Source organism: Quercus robur, chromosome 12 (genome assembly GCF_932294415.1).
Source record: "Quercus robur chromosome 12, dhQueRobu3.1, whole genome shotgun sequence".
Taxonomy (NCBI): Eukaryota; Viridiplantae; Streptophyta; class Magnoliopsida; order Fagales; family Fagaceae; genus Quercus; species Quercus robur.
Window position 1 is genome coordinate 335,695 of NC_065545.1, and position 21,340 is coordinate 357,034.

General features: G+C 32.9%; 2 protein-coding genes across 2 annotated transcripts; both read right to left on the bottom strand.

Annotated features, from left to right (window-relative positions):
• Nucleotides 1-3,407: 3,407 nt before the first annotated feature.
• Nucleotides 3,408-6,143, bottom strand: LOC126708861 (probable WRKY transcription factor 21). The gene is made up of 3 exons (XM_050408840.1): nt 4,739-6,143; nt 4,502-4,627; nt 3,408-3,884 (listed from the first exon to the last, which is right to left on the bottom strand). Exons 1-3 carry the CDS (start codon nt 5,506-5,508, stop codon nt 3,740-3,742), a joined length of 1,041 nt encoding a protein of 346 aa, XP_050264797.1. The 5' UTR covers nt 5,509-6,143; the 3' UTR covers nt 3,408-3,739.
• A 9,596-nt stretch (nt 6,144-15,739) lies between these two features.
• On the bottom strand, nt 15,740-19,848 carry LOC126709674 (signal recognition particle 9 kDa protein). The gene is made up of 4 exons (XM_050409995.1): nt 19,626-19,848; nt 19,344-19,412; nt 16,538-16,631; nt 15,740-16,012 (listed from the first exon to the last, which is right to left on the bottom strand). The coding sequence occupies exons 1-4, from the start codon at nt 19,695-19,697 to the stop codon at nt 15,936-15,938; spliced, it is 312 nt and encodes a 103-aa protein (XP_050265952.1). The 5' UTR covers nt 19,698-19,848; the 3' UTR covers nt 15,740-15,935.
• Between the last annotated feature and the right edge of the window lie 1,492 nt (nt 19,849-21,340).

Here is a 21,340-nt window from a genome sequence, read left to right on the forward strand (position 1 = left end):
TTGTCTAGTATTATTGTTTTATTCATGTATTTGAATCGCTACTTTTTTTTTATTTTTTGGTGTGTGTGTGTGGGGGGGTTTTGGGGGATTGAAGTAGACCGAAATATACAAATGAAACCAGTGCCTTTTACTCCATACAATACAAGTCTTCCAAAAGAATATAACGTGAGTTGAAAGCAAAATTTAATTGAGAAGGTTTAAGAGTATTTTAGCAACCAAAAAAAGAATATACATATATATATATATGACTTCGTGTTTGAATGGAAGTTTGAACAACCGTGCGCCTACACGGAAGGGAAGAGCGCGTGTACGGAGGAGGGTTTATTTGATAATTAAAAAAAGTAAAAACTGCGCTAATAAGTCTAAAATGAAGTGTTTTTTTGACTGCAAACCCAAACTCAAAACAAACGAACAAACTGGTGGCTGTGACTCTGATCTGATACGCATACGGAAAAAGACAGAGTCACAGCTAAAGTCAGTCATAAATCATAATTGCCCTTTTGACTCTACTCCCACTGTCTCCCACACCACACCCACACCCACCAACACCAATTCTTGCGCTTCACCCTGCCTTCACTTCACTCTCACGGCCATTATTGCGCTTTTTTTTCTTTTTTTCATTAACTAATATTTTAAGGCTATTCATTAACATTTTTCATAATTAATTATCCACTCTCTTCTTCTTTAAATCCATAATAATCAACTTGTCGAGTGTTAAAGATTGAAATCCTACTTAATTTTTAGGGGATATTTGGTAGAGTGTTTTTGATATATTTAAGGGTGTAAAAGTGTGTAAAATTGTTTAAAATACTTTAAAAGTGCGTTTTGAATCAAAATAATGCTAACAGTAAACAAAGACCGGGATATAATTCGACCGTGGCCTCGTAGGACCAAACACGGTCACCAGTATCTATTGCAGGCTCAAACTTAGTTATCGACCAGATGGGCTCAGGCCCATGTGCTTCAGCCTTTCATAACAAGAAACCTGCAATTTTGTCTATGAAAATTTAACGGATTATATGTATAAGAGAATTAGTTTAGGAACTATTTTTAAAATTTTTTTATGAAAAGATAAAATGTAATAAATTTTTTTGACAGATTTTTATATCTTCCATGAAAATAATATTATAATTTTTCTAAAATAATCCATTAACAAATACCCTAAAGACACTCGTTAATAGAATCTTTTTGTCAATTGTAAGTGTATAAATTGCCATTACAAAATAAAAAATTATATATATATATATATATATTGACTGTGTAAAGAAGAAGCAAATCTATAACAATTTGAAGATGATTATGCTTTTGGGTTGGTCAAACCAAAAACATTAACCCGTCGCTGGTAATCTTTCCTTATTAAGAATTTATGTTCCTTGAGTCAATGAATCATGATGTAATGCCCACATAGCCTTTCCCAATTGGTCCCAAATCTACAAGTAACAAAGATAGTTAGCCTGTTTATGTTTAATCGGTAGATTAGAAAATTTTGTGGCAACCATAATGAGTGGGATTTGAAACATGAGTCTAACCTTATTCAAACCTAGGGAGGTGACTATTATTAGGACACACATAATAGAAGTGTCATTTTCAGGAGTAAAATAAATAAATAAATAAATAATATGAAGTAGAAAAGTTAATATTCCTTGCACAACACAACATAGCAGAATGAAAACCAAATCTCAACCTTGGTGACCATCATCATTATGAATTATGATGATTTGATTTTAATTGACTTCCATTTGTTGTTTAGGGGAAGCGGGGGATAAAAAAAAAAGGATTGTGATGATCAATTTCTTTAATCCTACTTACCAAACCAAAATAAAAATAATCCCTTTCAATACGTGTTCCACTAACATAAGCACCACTAACACTAACAGTAGTCTTTTTTTTTTTTTTTTTTTTTTTTTCTTTGGTGGCTAAGGACACTAATGTAAAATATGAAATGATGAGGGTGGTGACACGGCATCCTTCAAGTATATCATCATATATTCCTATTTTGATGATGCAAGGAAAGGAGGGCAGAAACAGTATCTCCCCCCGGACCCCTTATTATTTTGATTTAGATATATGGTCCCAAAAGATCAAGAATAATATGGGGGAGGATGCCAATGGAGTGAGAATATATATATATATATATATATATATTAAAGTATGAGAACCACCGCCCCCCCCCCCATATTGGTCCCCTTCCAACTCACATGCCTTGTTGTAGACTCCTAAAATCTGGACAACTTGAATAATTCTTCTTTATAACAGAAGTAGAAAGAAACAGCGAATTGGAAAAATAGCTAGATTTGACTTGAAAGGGAAAGGGAAAGACTCTCTCTCAAACTCCGCAAATTTTGTTCCACTTCACAATCTTTCCTACTTGGCTCAAGCTCCACATTCGAGGGGCTCATAGTTTTTTATAACTCTAAATTGTAGGCGTTTCACAAATTAGAGTCAATATAAATTATAACCGGTTTTAATTATTTTTAATTTTGTAAAGTAATTTTAGACAACAAAATATATATATCGAAAATTCTATTCAATTTTAAACAATTTTATTTCTTGCTTAATTTATATTTAGACTTAGTATTGCTACTGTCGGATGTCTGGAGTTAGTGTTGCTAGTGTCGGATGTCGTGCCATCTGCCAAGACTCTTGTAACTTAATATCTCCAAATGAATGAAAGATAATTAAATAAAAAACATGCCCACTGCCTATTAATGAATGAAAGATAGACGTCAACAATAAAAAGTTGCTACTTGAATACAAAAAAGTACTGAATTATTGGTGTTGTGAGCCTAGGCTGCATGAATTCTGCATTAATGATTTAAAACACGAGTTTTATCATTTTCAAGCAGTACATATGTTTTTGAAACCTAAAAAATTCGGACCTTTCTGTAGAGAAATCCCAGCATTTTTTCAAACAGATACGAACTCTCCATAAAAGATCATTGTCACAATTTCTAGAGCTAGACACGGTCGCTCATCACTAGCATACTGCATACATAATTACCCAACCCCACAAGTTCTTTCTGGGCAATTCCTAGAAAGTGACAACCGAAGATGTTGACAAAGATTCTCATAGCCAGACGCTTAAGCCGACAAGTCACCAGGATCGATCCTTTGGAATAATCAAAGGTTAAAACTTTGTTTTGATGCATCGACCAAAATGTACGTGAATATAATGCTGCACATTCACATTACATAAAATTCCACCTCCTAGTTGGTTTTTTCTATCCCTTCTAAGAGTGATCTTGTAGTAATAGAAGATGCAAAACACTACCATTCACAACTACTAATGCTACTCAAACATGAAGTATCCACTGCGAGGAATTTAAACCCACAACAATAAACTAGCATGCCAATGTGAAGGAGAACCAATATCTAACACCAAAAACCTCAAGAAAATAGTCATCAAATCAAGAATTCCCAATTTAGAGGCAATTCATTCATTTAGAAAACCTAAACTGTTTAAACCATTGCTTACTAAAACAGATGAAAGAGTTCTTACAATTGAAACCCCCCCAATTTTACAGAATTCTTCAGTTTTGCACCGGGCTTCATTCCCACTTTGCCAATTAAGCTTAAAATGCTTGGAGCCAAACACTCCAAAGCCAAAAAAAAAACTGCTCCAAGTATATCCACGGTCAAAAGATGCAAAATATGTACAGGAGCATTCCAAGCCAACCATACATGAGGATTTGGTAAATTGAACAGCGGGGCTTGACCTTGGTGAAGCTCTCCATGCCATTCATGTGGTTGTAGACTGTGATGGTAACCTGGGGTGGTTATGCTCGCCTTCATAGGTAACAATGAGCATGGAAGGCTCTTCCAAGCACCTCTCAACATGCTTCCTTGCAGGACAACCTCTCATGCTGCTACATTTGTAGTATCCCCTGCATAAGTTTAGAAAAGGCTTCTCAGTTTCTTAGGTTCAACAGCACCTACAAGCATTACTTGTAATGTAAAAACAATAATTGTAAGTTTGAAAACATTTCCATCTGAAAAAAAAATTGTAAGGAAGTAATCTGTGAACAAACATCTGCAGCAGGCATTCACATTCCAACTAGAAGAGCCAAAGTTAACTTCTTGTGAACAAACAGGGGAGACATTAGTAAAATCTTTCAAGGTCCTAGAATTAAGTGTTTTTCTTTCCATTGATGTATCTAAACCAATCACTTGATAAAATACAAATTTATAGGCTGTGCTTATTGAATTTTTTACTTCGGCAAGTAGACCGTGCTTACTGCTATTTTAGTTGAGACTAGCGAACATTACATCCTAGAAAACCATACAATGGCCAACCATGTAGCGTTTTTCTAAGTTCCACTGCAATTGCTTCCCAAGACAAAGATAGGAAAGAAACAACAACAATAACACTAATATCCTGAATGCAAATGTAATTGTTGAATGGCACAAAAATTTACAAAATTAAATGTCAGAACTTGAGAGAAGAATGCATGCATCACAGACAGTGTAGTTCCATATAATAAGATTCAGAAATTAGATATACCTAGGGTGAGGAGAACCCTTGATTGGCTTCTGCCCATACTTCCTCCAGGAGTAATCATCAGGAGGTATATCTGCCAGCTTGTTACTGATTGCAGGTACCTTAATTGATCTCTTCACCCTATGTTTCCTGCCACCATAGTTAAACCAATTAAGCAAAATCCATTATAACAACTTAATCCTTTATCATTACAAGGCAAGAGACAAAATTGCAAGCTAGAAGGTCCAAGACAAGTCTAACCTCTTCTTTGAGCAGTGACATCTACCAGAGCTCCCACATTTGACACTCCCGTCGTCTCCCCTGCCAGAACACTTTCTCTTATGCTGTTGTGAATTCTGATCCGAAGAGTGTGGTGCCCCAATCAAATGGAAAGCACTTCCATGAGATCCATCCAAGTTAGCCACACTTCCATCTATACTCAAGGAGGAAATAAAAGACCTAGTGGATGACATGGTTGGAGTACAACTAGAGCTATCAAAATTCAGATTAATGCCACTATTGTTCCTGCGGTACATCATTTCCGCTTGCTGTTTCATCTGTTGCTGCTGAAGCAATAACCTTTGTTGTTGCTGCTGTTGCTGGAGGAAGTGATATTGGTGTGCTGATGGTGTCAGTTGGAGAGGACCTTTTCCATTAGAGCTCAATTCCAAAGAAGGGCTTCCCAAACACAACGTACTTTTAACATTCGAACCCATATCTTGAATTGGGTTTTCAGAAAAGCTAGACTGAAGAAATTGCAGATTTTTGGGTTGGTGGTCTGTTCTACAAAGTGGGCTCTCTAAGAAGATGCTATGGGGAAAAGGGATTTGGACTTTGTTAGGCATCCTGACTCTCGCATGACCAACTCTAGAATTGAGAATAGAAACAACTTTCTTGAACCTTGACACAGCCTCCCCAGTCTCAACCATTAAATTCCTACACTGAACCTGATCTTGGGGCTGAGATAAAAGGTTTAGAACTCTATGGCTGCTCTCTACGGCCGCTTTGTTAGCTTCTTCAACGTCCTCCATACTAACTCCCAACCCAAAACCAAAAAACAAAGCAAAAACCCTAAATACCCAAACCCCAAAAACTTAACAAAAGCATGCCATAACAGACCCCAAAATTTTCAAATACTAAAAACTAGTTGAACAATAGATGCATGACCATCCATATAAGATAAGACAAAGACCCAGATAGTCAAAATCCTATTTTTCGCAAAAAGAAAGGCCCAAGTTTGAGTTTTTTCATTTAAATTTCAGGAATTGCAGCACATCAAAAGCTTTTAATTTTCCAAAGCAAAGGAGACTCAGAATACCTTGATCAACTGGTCAGTGAAATTTGAATTTAAAAAAAAAAAAAAAGGAAAAAAAGAAAAAGAAAAGAACAAGATGGATGTTAAAGCTTGTAAAAACTATTTCCAAAAAGGAAAGAAAGAGAAATCGATCAAATTTGGAGTAAAAAAGCAGGAAAAGGAACCAAAAGAACAGACCTTGTTGGACATGGACAGGGTGGTTCAAGCCCTAGATTCTTCTTCAATGGGGTTTTGAGATTGAGAAAGGTGTGAAAGAGAAGACTTTGCTTCGCTTAAGAATTCACACAATGAGAAGAAAACAAAGCTCTCAACTTTCTCTTGAACAATATTTTAATATTTATCTAAAGAGAGAGAGAGAGAGAGAGAGAGAGAGAGAAAACAGCAAGTATTCAAGAGAGAGAAAGAAAGAGAAGGAGCATTTTTTTTATTTTAAAATTTAATATAAATAAAAAAGGAGTGCTAGAGAGAATTGAAACTGCCGTCTCTGTCACAGATTTGAAGGCGGGTCCCACGCAAAGACCTTTGTTATACTCTTTTTCTTCCCCTAATTTCAGCCTTTAATTTTATTTTTATTGTTTGTTTTAGTTTTATAATTAATAAGTCTTCTATCTCTCGACTTCAGCTTTACGACTTCCACGATAACTGTGTGCTTGGTAAGTTTGTCTTTGCTGTCAATAGGGTGTGTTTAGAGTTGGACTTACCATATACACATATATGTTTGTTGTGATTTCTTACACCTGTACCACTACTCCTGCTACACCCCCCACAACTTGTACTGAGCATGTGAATTCAAACACTGTTTTAATATTCTTTCTAATTTTTTCCCTTTTATCATTATGATTTTCTGAGCTTTTTCTTCTTTCAAATATTACCTAAAATGAGTGTCAGTTTCATTGACCTCCTATATTTTAGGTTTATGACAAACCAAACCTTCTATTACTTGATTATTTTATTTGATGTGCACATAATTTTGTTTACATCATTAGTAATTTTGAATCATTATCATGTGCACGGTGAATGATTTAATCCGTAAATTTTTTTATGAACAATATTAAGACACTGTTTTCCATTTCCCCCCTCCCCTTTGAGTATCAAATAAAAATTATTAAGACACTGTTTAATTTCTGAAAAACCTATATACTTGGATCCTTTTTTTTTTTTTTTTTTCTTGAGAATGTATATACTTGGATCTTAATTGTTTATAACTCAGAAGTCCAAAAAATTAGATTAACACTATGTGCTAAAGTAAAAATCCCATATTTTTAATTATACTCTTCCTATGTGTAAATTTTATTAGATATCAGTGACATTTTTCTACAGTTTTATTAAATATGTATAGTTTCACAACTTGTATGGATGATATATTGTGATTGATGTAATATCACTTCTAAATGAAATTATTGCATCTTATGTGAGAGGCGAGTCTAGTTCACTGGTTATATATAAATTTTTTTATACTTTCACAAGACTCTCCAGTGTCACATGTTTCCGTTACATACCAATTATAGCTTATTACCTCAAGAAGGAGTGAAAAAACGCATGCAAAAGTGTATCACATAGATTTTCTCTTAAAATGGAAAAGTATTCAATATTCTAGGCATAACGCTCTCTCCTCTCACATGAATGGTGATTCTTGTTCTAAATTTTATTAACGAAACCAACTATTATGTAAAAGGAGTGAACATTACTCCCGAACTTGGAAAACTGAATAATTACTCTTTTAATTATTTTTATTGGTCTTATTTTAAAAATCAAACTTTTTAAGTGAATGTGATTAAAAAATTTCTTTTAAAAAATAATATAATTATTTTCTCTAGTTTAACATGTACAACTATCATATGATTCATATCAGCTAGGGTTGGTCATACGAGTTATGCTTGATCTGTCTGATCCAAAGGGTGGTGGATAATGTCAAACATAATGGCTGGTCGAAATGATTGGGTGGATGTTGGGTTTTGTAGATTTTCACCCAACCAACTTAACCAGACCAACAAAATCAAAATGAACCCCCCCGGCCCCCCCCCCCCCCCCCCCCCCCCCCCTTTTCATCAAACGATTAAACTCCTTTTTTTTTTTTGTACACATCCTCTCTATAGGATGTTTAGATTACATCAACTCTTATAAGATGAAATTTCATATTTGAATATAATTTTTTTTTTCATTTCTGGCATTCTCTCTCTTGTGTTTTTCCCCCTTTTTCTTTCCACACTTATGTAAAAGTTTTTACAAAATTTTTATATTTATATATGTTTTCTTTTTATTAAACGTTGGAGTGTTTTCTTCTTCTTTTTTGTCTATAGAGATATGTTTTAGTATTCCCAAAACTTGCCTGAGATTTGACCATTAACTGGAATGCAATGTAAATAGTTTCATTCAATTTGTAGATCAGCAACAAATAAGAGGATTTTCCACTTAAAAGAATCGGGTTAAATATCAATTTGATTGACAACATAACCAAAGAATATGGCTAGTAATAATTCATTAGGAGACCCATTTTGTTAAGGCAAAAAGATAATTTTTTAGGATTTTATTTTATTTTATTTTTTGTGTGTGTGTGTGGAATTCAATAGTTATCATGATGGGTTTGATGATCCCTTAAAGCAAAGTGATTTACAATAATCATAAACCTTTGCCATCATATATTACACCAAAAAGGAAAAGTTAACGGACTTAGAAAATATATATATACTTTTTACAAGATAGAATTTCTACTCTAACCTAATCTAAGTGTGTATGTGTGTAAAACTCCCTTCTAGAGACTTGAATTTCAGCCTTTGCTCCCTATACCTCACAAACACTTATACTTATGGAGTGACCAACGCACCAAGTTATAAAAAAATAAAAAGTAGTTAATTATTTTGACGAAAATAATGTCAAATTTTTTATAAAATAATTTATTAATAATGACATAGGGGCAGGATAAAAAAAAAAAAATATATATATATATATATATAAGAATACATTGAAAAGTCAAGAAGACCCAACTGTTGTCACATGGGATGAGGGAAAAAGAGCCTAATACTTGGGAAAAAGAAAAAAAGAAAACAGAAAATAAAGTGAAAAGACAAAAAGAGAGAGAGGCCAAAAAAAAGCAATAAACTGGAGGACTTTGTTTTTAGTTTGGTTTCAACTTTCAAGGGTTTTTTTTTTTCTCACTATAGTCTGTCTATATGCGCGACTAAAAATAAAATGCTTATTTTGCTCTATTATTATTATTATTATTTTTTGGGTTAAGAATTATTATTAATAATGTGGAATATGGATATAGGAGGGTGAGCTTAATATCAAACTGTCCGCCTGCCTGATTCAAATAAATAAATATCATTAGATTCTCAAAAAATAAAAAAATATATCATCAATGGGACCCGACCCCACAACGGTCCTCCTCAGAGAGAGAGGGAGAGAGAGAATCACAATATAGCCGTTGCAACAATCAACGAATGCGATAATGAAACGTGTAAATTAACAAGCTAAAAGTCTGACACGTGCCCCAAGGTTTTGTTGTTTGACTGCTGCCAGCAGTACTGCCCTTGAAGTCTCTGATAGTTATAATAATGAATTTGCTATATATCTTCTTTGCGCTGTGTTACTGTTACTGTTAGTTCGGTGACTGACAAGGCCTGGTCCCACTGGGTCCCATCCTAGTTGACTTTTTGCTCTCTCTCTCTCTCTCTCTAAACTTTAACGTTTAATTATTCTTAGGCTTAGCATTCGCCATTCGCGATGAGGAATTCATTTCCCTTAATTAAAATTAAATATATAATGCAGCAATTTGGAGTTATCCCTAATTTAGGCTACAAAATTGGAGGATAGATAGAGGCATATATTATATATTATTAAATTGCAGTACCTGACAGCTTTTTGCGTGACAATAATGCCCTCATCAAATAAAATAAAATAAAATGTATGAACAACAGTAAAGTTTTGTGTGCGTCCGAAGTCGTGGCTCTTTGTTGGAAGATTACAACATTGGATTTGGAGTTTGGCAAGCGTGCACACTTTATTTGACATCATTACTATCATCCTTATACTCATAAATATTACTCCTACTGCTGCTGCTTCTGCTTGGCAACAAAAACACATATACTATAGTAGTGAATTTATCTAGAACTAGGAGTCATAAACATTAACATATATATATATATATAAGGCATGATCATCGCTAAGACTTATCAAAACAATAGTATTAATAATTGCAGCGAAGAGCTCTCCCAATATTACACTCTTTTTTCTTTTTTTCTTTTTTTTTATGACATACCTAACCTAATACTAAATTGAATGCCGATTTATAAGTCATAACATTTAAAATGTTCTTCTCTTATTTACATGAGTTTAATTAATTTAACAGAATGCACTTTTAACAAATTGTCCAATAACAGTTTTATATAAATGCTAATGAATATATGCGTGTTAATAAATTAATTTGACTTCTATAAAATTTTTTGCTTTTCTTTTTAACATGATTCTCAATTTGACGCTATCTCTTATATCCAATATCATAATAGATTTGGTGCTTTCTTAACTTCACTTTTGTCTCAAGATTATAATGTAACACTATATATAGTACTGTATGTATAGTTTGATATCATATTAAACTAGATTTATAAAGTGGAATTCGATTCCTTAATTGCATTAATCGGAACCGTGATGTAGAGTCCAAGTATTTATCATATAAACAAAGAACAATTGATTAGTGTTTTAATTTTTTTTTTTTTTTTTTTTTGAGGGGGGTGTTTTAAAGAGTAAATATGGTAAAATTAATTTTACAATATTACACACCATTACAAAGAAAGATAAAATTTAGCTACAAAATTAGTTGTAACCTTAGGTTACAACCTTACTCAATATCTTTTTCTTTGAGGAGAATTTTGACAAATCCATCATTGAATGACATATTTTTCTTCTATTCTCCATGCTTGAAAATTTTCTAAAAATTAAAGATCAATAGCTATATCATCAATAAATTTTTTAAATTGCAATTTTTTGTAGTTTAAAATTATGCATAGAAAATAAACTTATAGATCATATAGTAAATAATATCCAATTGACACAAAATTTGACATGTGTATTAAGAGCGTAAAGAACATGAAATTCAACAATTAGATTTTCAAAATATGGTAATGTTTAAACTTTGTCCTACAAAGAATGCAACTATATTATACGAATTCGCTACCAATATAGTTATCAAAATCATACCAAACAACAAATCATTAACTTATAAGTGTCTCACTTTAATGTATGGTTCATTAGTTGAGCCGTTGGATCATGATTTGAACTTGGTTAAATAATACATTGAAAAATGAAAAATTGTATAAAAATAGGATTCAATTAACAGGTGCCCTTGGAAAATGAATCATTTTAAAAAAGTTTTAATACTAATTTTATAGAAAATAAAAAAATTGTTTAAAGAAAGAGTTTCTAAAAATACTTTTTAAATCAATACCCTTAGAGTATCGATTAACTTTACCCGATAAAATAAGCTTGTATTCAATTTAAGCATAAGTATGCAAGTATATCAAATATTAAAATTAATAATATTTTTCTATCTTTTAATCTAAATATAGAATTGGATGATTTTTTATATTAAAATTACTTAAAGTAATAGGACTCTTGAATTGATATTTTCGTTACTTGTTGATACAGTAGTTTAAAAGAAAATGATTTGAAAGATGATAAATAAAAGTGTAAAATTGATGGAAAAATTGTTGTATATTCTAAAGAACTTAACATTAAAAAACTGGACATATTTAATTAAACTGTGCTTTTCTGTATTTGTCAAAAAAATCAACAGTCTTGTTTGGGTTTGTTAATATATATTAAAATAATAAATCTGGTATTTCTTTATAAAGCCTCCTGAAAAACTTCGCCCTCTTATTATGCAAAAGGATCAAAATGATATGTTAAATTAAACTAATTAATGCTGATATTGTGCAATTTCAAAGCGATAAACGAATGGTATAATAGCAAAAGAAACCGTTAATTTGTTGTTGAAAGTCATAATTAATTAATAAACTGAGGTATTGTCCTTTCTTAATTTCTCTAAGACTCTATCCCATACCTATTCTTCCACGAGACGAGGTAGGTTCTATGAACATGCATGCTATATATATTAAAAATATGGAACAAAAAGGAAAAGACAAACCAGGGACCTTTTCCTGGACGGTAAAATTTGACTATTTGGTCAAAGTTTGGATTAATGTTCTTTGAAACAATAATCCATATATATGTCACACCTATATTATTGCAGAAATTTCAACATCAATAGCTAGTAAAGAAGCCAAAATTTCTAACATTGTCGAGGTGACAAAGATCATGCCTCCTTACCAAACTTGTCTAGCTACTATTCACAACTTTATATCAAATTCTATTATATATATATATATGGAGCTTAGTATTTAGGACATGGACCCAAGACAGTTGTCCATGATTAGAATCAAGCTGATTTATTAATTAATTGGAGCTGTTGGATTAAGATCCAAAGGTCAAGTTGGATCTTTTATATATAGTACGTAGATACTGGATAGATCTTTTTTTTTTTTTTTTTTTTTTTTGAATCTTATTCGAATGGCTCAAGTTGGTTAATCTTTCTTTGTGTCAAAAGCACTTACCGAACTCATTGACAAAGTTGTTCCAACATTTTTAGCATGTGCATTGACCTCTCTGTAAATTATATCATGTTTATTGTTGGGGAAGAAAAATGCAGACAGGGCTATATGTTGTTAACCGATAACCATTGTCTCCACATGCCACCCAAAATGTTTTCAATATGTATTTCGATTGGACGTTGCAATTTCATTTTTTTTTTCTTTCTATTATACTGAAAAAACAAATCATGGTACATTTTACCATACAAACTAGGATAAGGAGTTTAGGCCACAAATATTCTATAAACCGATATATGATGCCTACGAATAGTGAAAGTATTTTTTTTTTTTATCAATAATATCAACTTTTATTCCTATAACAACTCAATAAATGAATATCATATAAAAAGTTAGTGAGTCAAATTATGACAAAAATGACATAAAATAAAATTATACAACATTTAGTTATTGAGTTGTTACATGGATGAGTTAATATAATTGTTATAAGAAATATTTTGTATCATAGATACATCATTATATTTCTCATTAGGATGAATAAAGCCAAAAAAAAAAAAAAAAACACATAATTTTCAGCAGTAAGATACATATATGCATTACATAATTATGTGTGTTTGTATTTTTCGAAAAGTAATAGTAGGGTTGTAAAGGAGAAGAGATATCAGTTTGTACTCATATGCAAGATTTCAATGACACAATGAAGTCCAAATTAATTAATTGAGAACTATTTGGTTTGTCCATATGAAATAAAGGATAACTTTATTGGAGTTTATTCTTTTTTTCCAGCGCAGATTATACACATCCTTATTCTAAAATAAAAAGAATTCACTACACTCATTGACATGGCAGCTTTATTTATTCCTTCTTTTGTTTTTAAAAAGGCTATATATGTCTGCACATTTAAGATGATCAGAAATATATCATTTTGAGGAGCAGGAACATATTGGATTGTCTAACGTTATGTTGAAGCTAGCTAGCTACCTCCATAGCATAGGGGTAGATGGGGCGGCATATTCTGTTCATTAATCTATTCTTTTAATTTTAAAACCAATGCTCTCTTCTTTCTTTTTTCAAATCAATCATATTTTTCCTTCCTCTTTGTATTCCTTTTTTTTTTCTTGAGGAATCTCCAACAGTGTATAGTTGAGCTTTATTTTTCACTTTTTTGTCCTGATTTTCACCCTTCTTGCCGGGTTAAGGAATTAATAAGTAATTAAACCCTCCAGCCCACATGTCCATAGTCATAGTCAATAGTCATAGATGAGTGTCCGCAACGGCAAAAGGAATCAAAAATCAAACTCTATTTAAGTCTGAGATCTGTTTATTTTATTAAAATTAAATTTTTTTTGTTAAAAGTACTGTAGATAAAGATAAAAATTAGCTGAAATAGTACAATAAAATTCATGAATAATATCAAAAAGTACAATAAAACTTATAAATAATAATAAAAATAAATTAAATAGTAAAATAAACTGTGTTTTTAATTTAGACTTAAACATACCCTTAAACATAAAAGAGAATATGGTGCAGCTGCTTGATGCCAAGATAGCTAGGGAGCTCCCTGCACCTGGTAAGCCCACCCGTGCCTCGGAACGTACCGCCCATTCATAAAGAAGACAATGCACTTTGTCCTTGCTCTCGTTTGCCCACTATAAAACATTCTCTCCATCTCTTTCTCTCTCTTTTTATCTTTTTCATTTGAAGAATATTTTTCCTAGAGCTTTTTGTTTTCACTTTTTCAGTTATCTTTCTTAGCGCAAAAATAAAAAGGGAGTAGAATCCACAAGCTTTTTATGTCACATGGAATTAATACTTTACTTTTTAATGGCCTGATAAAGCAAAAGAAAAGCAAAAGTAACTGCTTCGGGATCTGTTTGGACATATATATCATGCTTTTGAGGTACGGCCATGATTTATTATTTAGGACTACAACAATGGTAAAACATGTTTACGTTTGGTTTTGGGCCCTTTATCTTTATCTACATTGCTCACACAGACTTGCCCTGAAATCTTTGAGATTTTTAATTTTAAATAAATAAAATTGTCTCATCTACCACCAAAATCTACTGCTTTGTCTAGCAGTCATGGATTTTGATGGATTCAATGACTTTATGTTCAATCTAAAATGGCTACACGCCATACAAGAGGAATATATGTTAGTGTACCAAATTGGCAGAAATCCCATATGATATGCTAGTCCAAATATGGTTCTGATTTTTTTCGAGTTTTAACTAAACACAAAGAAAGATTATTTCTTTATAATCTTTCCTTCCACTTTGCCCGATTACTATAAAGATGCCCTCGTTATTTCAATAATTTTTTTATAATTATTTTCTATCTCTATTCTCATTGGCAGAAGTATAGTAGGTAAGCATGCCTCATCATCCAATCAAGTGGATAGCTGACGCGTAAGCCCATATAAAAAACTTTCAGTCATTCTGGCCATGTTTCCATATTTTCTTACCTACCTAAAAATGCACGCTATCAAACACATTAAAATGCACTAGCACTAGGAAATGAAATTATCAGGTAACACCCCAGTGCACACTTTATACCTGGCACGTCAATGGTTTTAAAACACTCCCATTTGCAAGACCAAGAATCGTTCTCCAACAACAGGTTCTGTTCTTCGACCAAGCAAAATTCATGTTTCAAGCCGGGTCTTTGGAGTCCTAGTCTTTTTTACCCATGTAATGCAATAAACTAGAAATTAAATGTCTTTGAAAGGCTACAAGTGAATCTTTTACCAATCTCTCAAAATCGATTCCATCAGAGTTCGAGACCTTTTACAAGCAGGACAGCAAAATCTCAATAAGTGTGAATTGGTCAGAGAACTACATAAACATACACTTGCATATACATCTAATTTTTTCCGTAACCCATTATTGCCAATAATGGCATCACCAAGATTACGTTCCTCTTACTAGTGGAGCACAAGAGACTGACACGGGGGAGAGGGATACCCTACTTTGTTCTGTTCAAGTTGCCAATGCCAGGCCATCTGAAACATCTTATTCACTACTCTAGCCATGCCAATTTAGTTTTGGATTTTTTGATATTGATAAGATTTTTTGTACACCACATATTGAATAATGGGAAACTGGAAAATATTTATTATCAGAAATATCTTAATTAATGAAAGCTTAAAAAGATTGCGCATTTTATTCATGTTGAAACTACCAGATTGAAGAAGCATGAATCATAGTAAAAGAAACTAGAACAACTGGAAGAGATGTTAGACATGGTGGCAAGTGGTAGCGAATTGATGCCAAAATGCCAACCATAAACCTGGCAATTGATTCAGAAAGCTTAAAACAAGAAATTAAATGACTGCACAAGAACCCGAATACGCAAAGTGAAAAGCATCAATAATCCTGTATGATCAAACAATCATTAGGGGAGAGAAGCATCTATTAAATCCCCCAGGAAAATTTCATTTTACCATGGCTTTAACAAATTTTCAGAACAGTAGATTTTGCAAATCATCCATGATATCAACTAAAATTTGTCCAAAAACCTATATGTCTAGTAGCAAACAAATTTATTGTTTTCTTCCTCTTCCCTTCTTGGTTGGCTGTGCATCTATTTGTTCCTTCCCAGTAACTTCTGCTACATCCGCTGCACAATGAGGAAGCAGAACAGGTTTTAGTTAGTACAACTTGCGATCACAAACCATAATCAAAATCAATGATATACTGGGGAACCAGAATAACACGTTCAAAATGTCGTCCACACGAGCACTAATTTGCAGTTTTAAACTAACAGAAGCTGCTTCAACTGTTTGTACTGTTCCAGAACATTATGGAACTTTACAAGCATGTGCATGGACATCCCATGGGGGAAAATTGTATATGTAAACAATTGCATTTTGCAGAGCATTTGAAACCAGTTTCTCTACTTTGAGTTAATTATTACAAAAAAAATATTAGGGAAAGATTTAAATGTCATAAAACATATACTGGTTAATGTTTTGATAACTCACAATGATACATCAATTTTGTAATTCCATTTCTAAATTTTTATGTTCAACTGTTACTTCCACGGAATGCCCCAATGCACCATAAATTTCATAAAGAAGCTTAAAATAAGATTATACCATCAGGTTTATTGAAAAAAGGATGAAGAAGAAGAAGAAGATAATACCTTCAGGACCCCGAGCCATCAAAGTGAAGAAAATGTTGTTAAGCTTCTCCATCTTCTTAGCATCCTGTGCCTGGTCTGTCTTAAACTTGAGACACTGGTGAAAAAACAAAAGAACCCATTGTATGAGTAACTGGTTACTAAATAAAAAGATAAATTTCTGATAACAGGAATGTTCAACAATATGAGTGAAACACAGGTTCTCCTCAAATCCAGGACTATATCATGTGTGCAAAAACATTCCAAATCCAATATCTAGCACTAAGTCGACTAAATCCAGGTTTATGATGCATATGCTTCAAATAATGCATATGACATAAATTTTTTCTTTTTTGATAATTCGATAGAGAGGGGTTGGGGGGATTTGAATCTTGGACATCTCCATTAGAAAGACCAAAAGGTGCCAGTTGAGTTACAAGGCTCGTGGCTTAAAATTTACCTTCACAACATAAGCAAGCATAGGTTATTTTCTTCCGACACCTCAGAACCCAGAAAACCTCCCAAAATATATATTGGACAAAATTTACAGCCACAACCAATTTTCAATTCCCAGACAGCTATCAAGATTCATCAAGAAAAGAGAAAGAAAGATGTCCTCTAACCTCCCAGCACTATATATTGGACAAAAATTCCAACCCAAAATCTACTCTCAATTCCCAGACAGCTATCAAGATGTTATACTGCTTAAAAAAATCAGTACCCAGACATGATAGATCTAGGAACCATGAACACGGGTATGACACAAGCAATTTCAAAAAAATTATAATATGACACGGAGGGTATGATGCGCCAAATGAAGCATCCATGCTTCCTAGCGATAGATCAGTTGTCCAAAGTTATAAAGAAGTGACGCACGAGTTGATAAGCTTTCTAAACTAGATATTCAATAACAAAGGTGATACTTTAAAAAGGATAACTCATTTTAATGTCATCCTATTTATTTATTTTTTTTGGATAGATGGATTTATTTATATTTTAAATGACTTTCATCTAAAAATCTACATGAGTTTTCTTGACATATATTCTTTTTGATAATTCAATAGAAGGTGCCAGTTGAGCTACAAGGCTCTTGGCATTTTCTTGACATATACTCATCCAATCATTCTTCTTAGCTTCTAAGAAAGTTGTGCTCCTAAGCAAAAACAGTTGTGCATTTTGACACCATTAAACATGAAGACTGTCAAGCAAGGTACAAATAAGAAAATTATAGCAAACAAACATGAAATTGGACACTACCAAAGAACCACCAAACATACATCACATTTTTTTTGTGAGAAACACATTAAAAGGTCTCAATATTAGCTTAGTTAGGGATTCCGATATTTAGAGAATGACTAATTCAAGGTTTACCACTTGAGCATACTAGTAAGCTCTAGCTCAAATGGCATCTCCTCAACTTGTAAAAACAATGTGGAGGGTGAGATCTTGGGTTCGAAATTCAACTGATGCATCTATAACTTACCAATTAAAAAAAATTATGAAACTGGTCGGTTTTTTGGATGTTTTTCCACTCTATCACTCAGGTTTGACATTCCTTGAGCACAAGACTCCAAATAACAAAGACTAACTGTCCCTAAAGCTAACTCTATAGGTTGATTGTACAAACACCATGTTATTCTCCGTAGTACAAGCTGATAATCAGCTGAGCCTTCTCAACACAAACCAATTATGACCATATCCAAACAATAATCCTTTTTCCCATCAACTCTTTAGTAACTGATCACATTACAAAGTATTTACAAAGCAATCTTGAAATTAATGCTGCACTGATCAAATAAAAACCAATCATACTGTTTATCCTCTGTCACTTAATTGGATTGAATTTAAAATCTAAACCAACTTGTGATACTATTTTCAACTCACTCTCACAATTACCATGCTTGGATGAAAAGGGAAGACTTTAAGGTTCTAAACTACCTGATCTATAAAATCATGCCATTGAATACTAGCCCCATTTTATTTTAATAAGTAAAAATTGCATGAATTAAATGAAAGTAATGTAACATTCCAGTAATAACTAGCTCTAAAATTCCAAAGATGATATATTCATTGAAGCCTTCCATTCTCACTCAAGCGGGGGAAGAGAGTACTCTCTAATCTAGTCAGAAGAGAATCTCTAGAAAGTCCCTTCTGTTGCATGAATCAGTTATCAAGTCAATCTCCATGCCTTAAACTCCAACTGTATTGAATCTCTAACAAGTGCAAAGCACTACTCAAGAGACTCCTGACTAGACAGTGACAATTATCAATCACCAATTCAACTCCATTCCTCTCTCTAGATATATTTTATTGTTCTAACCCTTTTTACTTCAAAAAGGAAGTTCAAAAACACACACAAATCGTTAGCTATGTCACAGTGTTGAATTTGAGATCAACACACACACACACACAAATCGTGTGGTAACCTAAGTCATGGTGTTGAATTTGAGATCAAGCATCAGACTCCACTCCCATTGTCTGTTGCTTTGGACACCACTGAACCCCCAAAGCACCCCTAATTGTTTTACACCCTAAATAGACAATAAGATTCCCTAATTGAACCTAAAATCTAGCATTTGATTCAACATATATAGAATTCCGATCTTTGCTAGTGAAAGCAAGCCATAGATTGAAACTAAAAATCATAGCATTCATAACTAAATAATTGTTGCAAGAAATAATATGTTTTTTAGTCACTCATATGGGTACAATAAAACCAAACACATAAATATCATTTGAATCACAGTAAGCTAAAACAATAGTGATACTCCAAAGAATTTGATCTAAAATAACACATAAATAAATTAATAATAAAAGAAAGAAGTCAAACCTCTCGATTATCAGTGACCTTGAGAACCAATTTACCGTCGCAGTGCCGATACTTCATCACATACCGCGTCTACATACCCCAATTTTCCAAAAAAGAATTAGATTAACTATACCAGTCAAACCCTAAATTATATGATTTCGTTTTAAAAATAAAATCCAAGCGTTGGCTTACTATGCAGAGTTATCCATAAAAATAGAATAATACTGTTGTTTATCAGGTTTTCCTACAATTTTCTTGGGAAACAAACAGAAGGTGGAAGGAAGAAAGAAAGAAAAAACGTACAGAATCGGGATCGGCACGGAACAACTGTACGGATCGCTCGACGAACTCGTCCCAAGAGGTAATGTATACCATTGCGCCCGCTAAAACAGAGAGACTGAGAAATCCAAACAATTTGCAGACTTTTTGGGGTTTAGCAATGGCGCTATGTATAGGGTGCTGTCCTTTGAAGCGTGAACCTTGGGTGAAAAAGTGTTCACCAAGTATTTCTTATCACGGCAGTAACTTGTCGATGCAACATGTATAATGGCGCCTTATCAAATCGCTTTTTTTTTTTTTTAAAACGCCTACTGACCGAAAGCATTTGTTTTTCTAATCTAATCTAGTCTTTAGATGCTACAAACGGAAAAGTCGCCATTATAGTTAGTACTACAAAAAAATAAAAACGACGTCGCTGTTTGAAGTGCTATAAGGGGAATGGTTTGTGCAATTTCTCGTCTAATCACTAAAAATAAAAACAGGTATGATTAAGATTTTTTAGACCCATAAAAAAAAAAGTCAATTTGTACTCAGACATGTTAAAATGTCAACTCAAGTTGATGCACATTAGCAAATGTTACAATTTAGGTACGACAATGGAGTAGAGTTCGATTAGAAATGTTCAGTCCCCTTTTAAAAGCAATGTCGATTTAATGCACTTTTGGAACTAAGTTGACAACTTTAAATTGAGCTTTTTCTTATATTTTACATATTAACTAAATAATATTTGTTTAACTTTTGATAATGAATGATGGATTTCAATAATGAATTTGCATAAAAAAAAAAAAAACTATTAATCTCGATTCTAATTTTGATAGATAGATAAAGTAATAGTTTGTTCAACTTTCATGCATTTGGGAGATTGAAAAATTTTACTCTTAAATTACTACAAATAGAGTGTAACAAATAATTAGAATCCACAACATTCAAAGAGAGGATAATTTAAAAATAATAATAAATGTTGTATAAGACAAAAGATACAATATATTCTATTTGTTAATAATGGGCTTTCTTCAATCTGGGTCCTTAGGTTGTATAGGCAAAGTTTAACTCAGTCCTGCCTAGGGGCAAGGCATATTCGCAAAATGTGAGGGCAAGCAAGCTGGGCAGGATAAATTGGAGGTATTTTTTCCGTTTATAATGAGATGGATCCAACAATAATGTAATAAAATGGATGTGCAAATGCGGGAATATAAAAGAGTTAGTAGAAAACAAGTATTTTTGAGAAAAATAAAATATGTAAATAAAATTATATTATATAGCCAAAACTAAGTGAAAATTTAATTAAATTATAAATTGAATTTATAATTTTATGTCAAATGTCCTATCTAAGTTTTTTAATTTTTGTGTCAAAGTAAATGATATCTAACACAAAGCCAAAAAAACCACAATGACGATGCTTATTGACCCAAGTAAGAACATCTCCCAAACACACTTTTATTATTGGTGGACTCAGTAGTCAGTAGTCTCAAGCTCTGCTCTCTTAAATGTTTCGTCTATTCTTAGCTCTCCAGCAGTCCAGCTTTCTTTGCTACAACTATTAAGTATAAATAAATACCATTGCCACAACTGAGGAGGAGTCCAAAGAAAAAGGCTCTAAAAGTGAAACCTCACCTCCTCCTCTCAATTCCATACCCTCATTCCCATGTCTCCTCCGTCTTCTCTCTCAACGTCCACCAATTCGATACTCACACCGCCCTCTCCTCCTTCCATTGGATTTCTCAGAACAGGCATACTCT

Coding starts and splice junctions, on each gene's coding strand:
- LOC126708861 (XM_050408840.1), bottom strand. CDS start 5,508: ATGGAGGACGTTGAAGAAGCTAACAAAGCGGCCGTAGAGAGCAGCCAT. Junction 4,628..4,738: donor TGTCACTGCTCAAAGAAGAG/GTTAGACTTGTC, acceptor CTATGGTGGCAG/GAAACATAGGGTGAAGAGAT. Junction 3,885..4,501: donor AAGGGTTCTCCTCACCCTAG/GTATATCTAATT, acceptor AAACTTATGCAG/GGGATACTACAAATGTAGCA.
- LOC126709674 (XM_050409995.1), bottom strand. CDS start 19,697: ATGGTATACATTACCTCTTGGGACGAGTTCGTCGAGCGATCCGTACAG. Junction 19,413..19,625: donor TCCGTGCCGATCCCGATTCT/GTACGTTTTTTC, acceptor TGGGGTATGTAG/ACGCGGTATGTGATGAAGTA. Junction 16,632..19,343: donor AGGTCACTGATAATCGAGAG/GTTTGACTTCTT, acceptor TTTTTTCACCAG/TGTCTCAAGTTTAAGACAGA.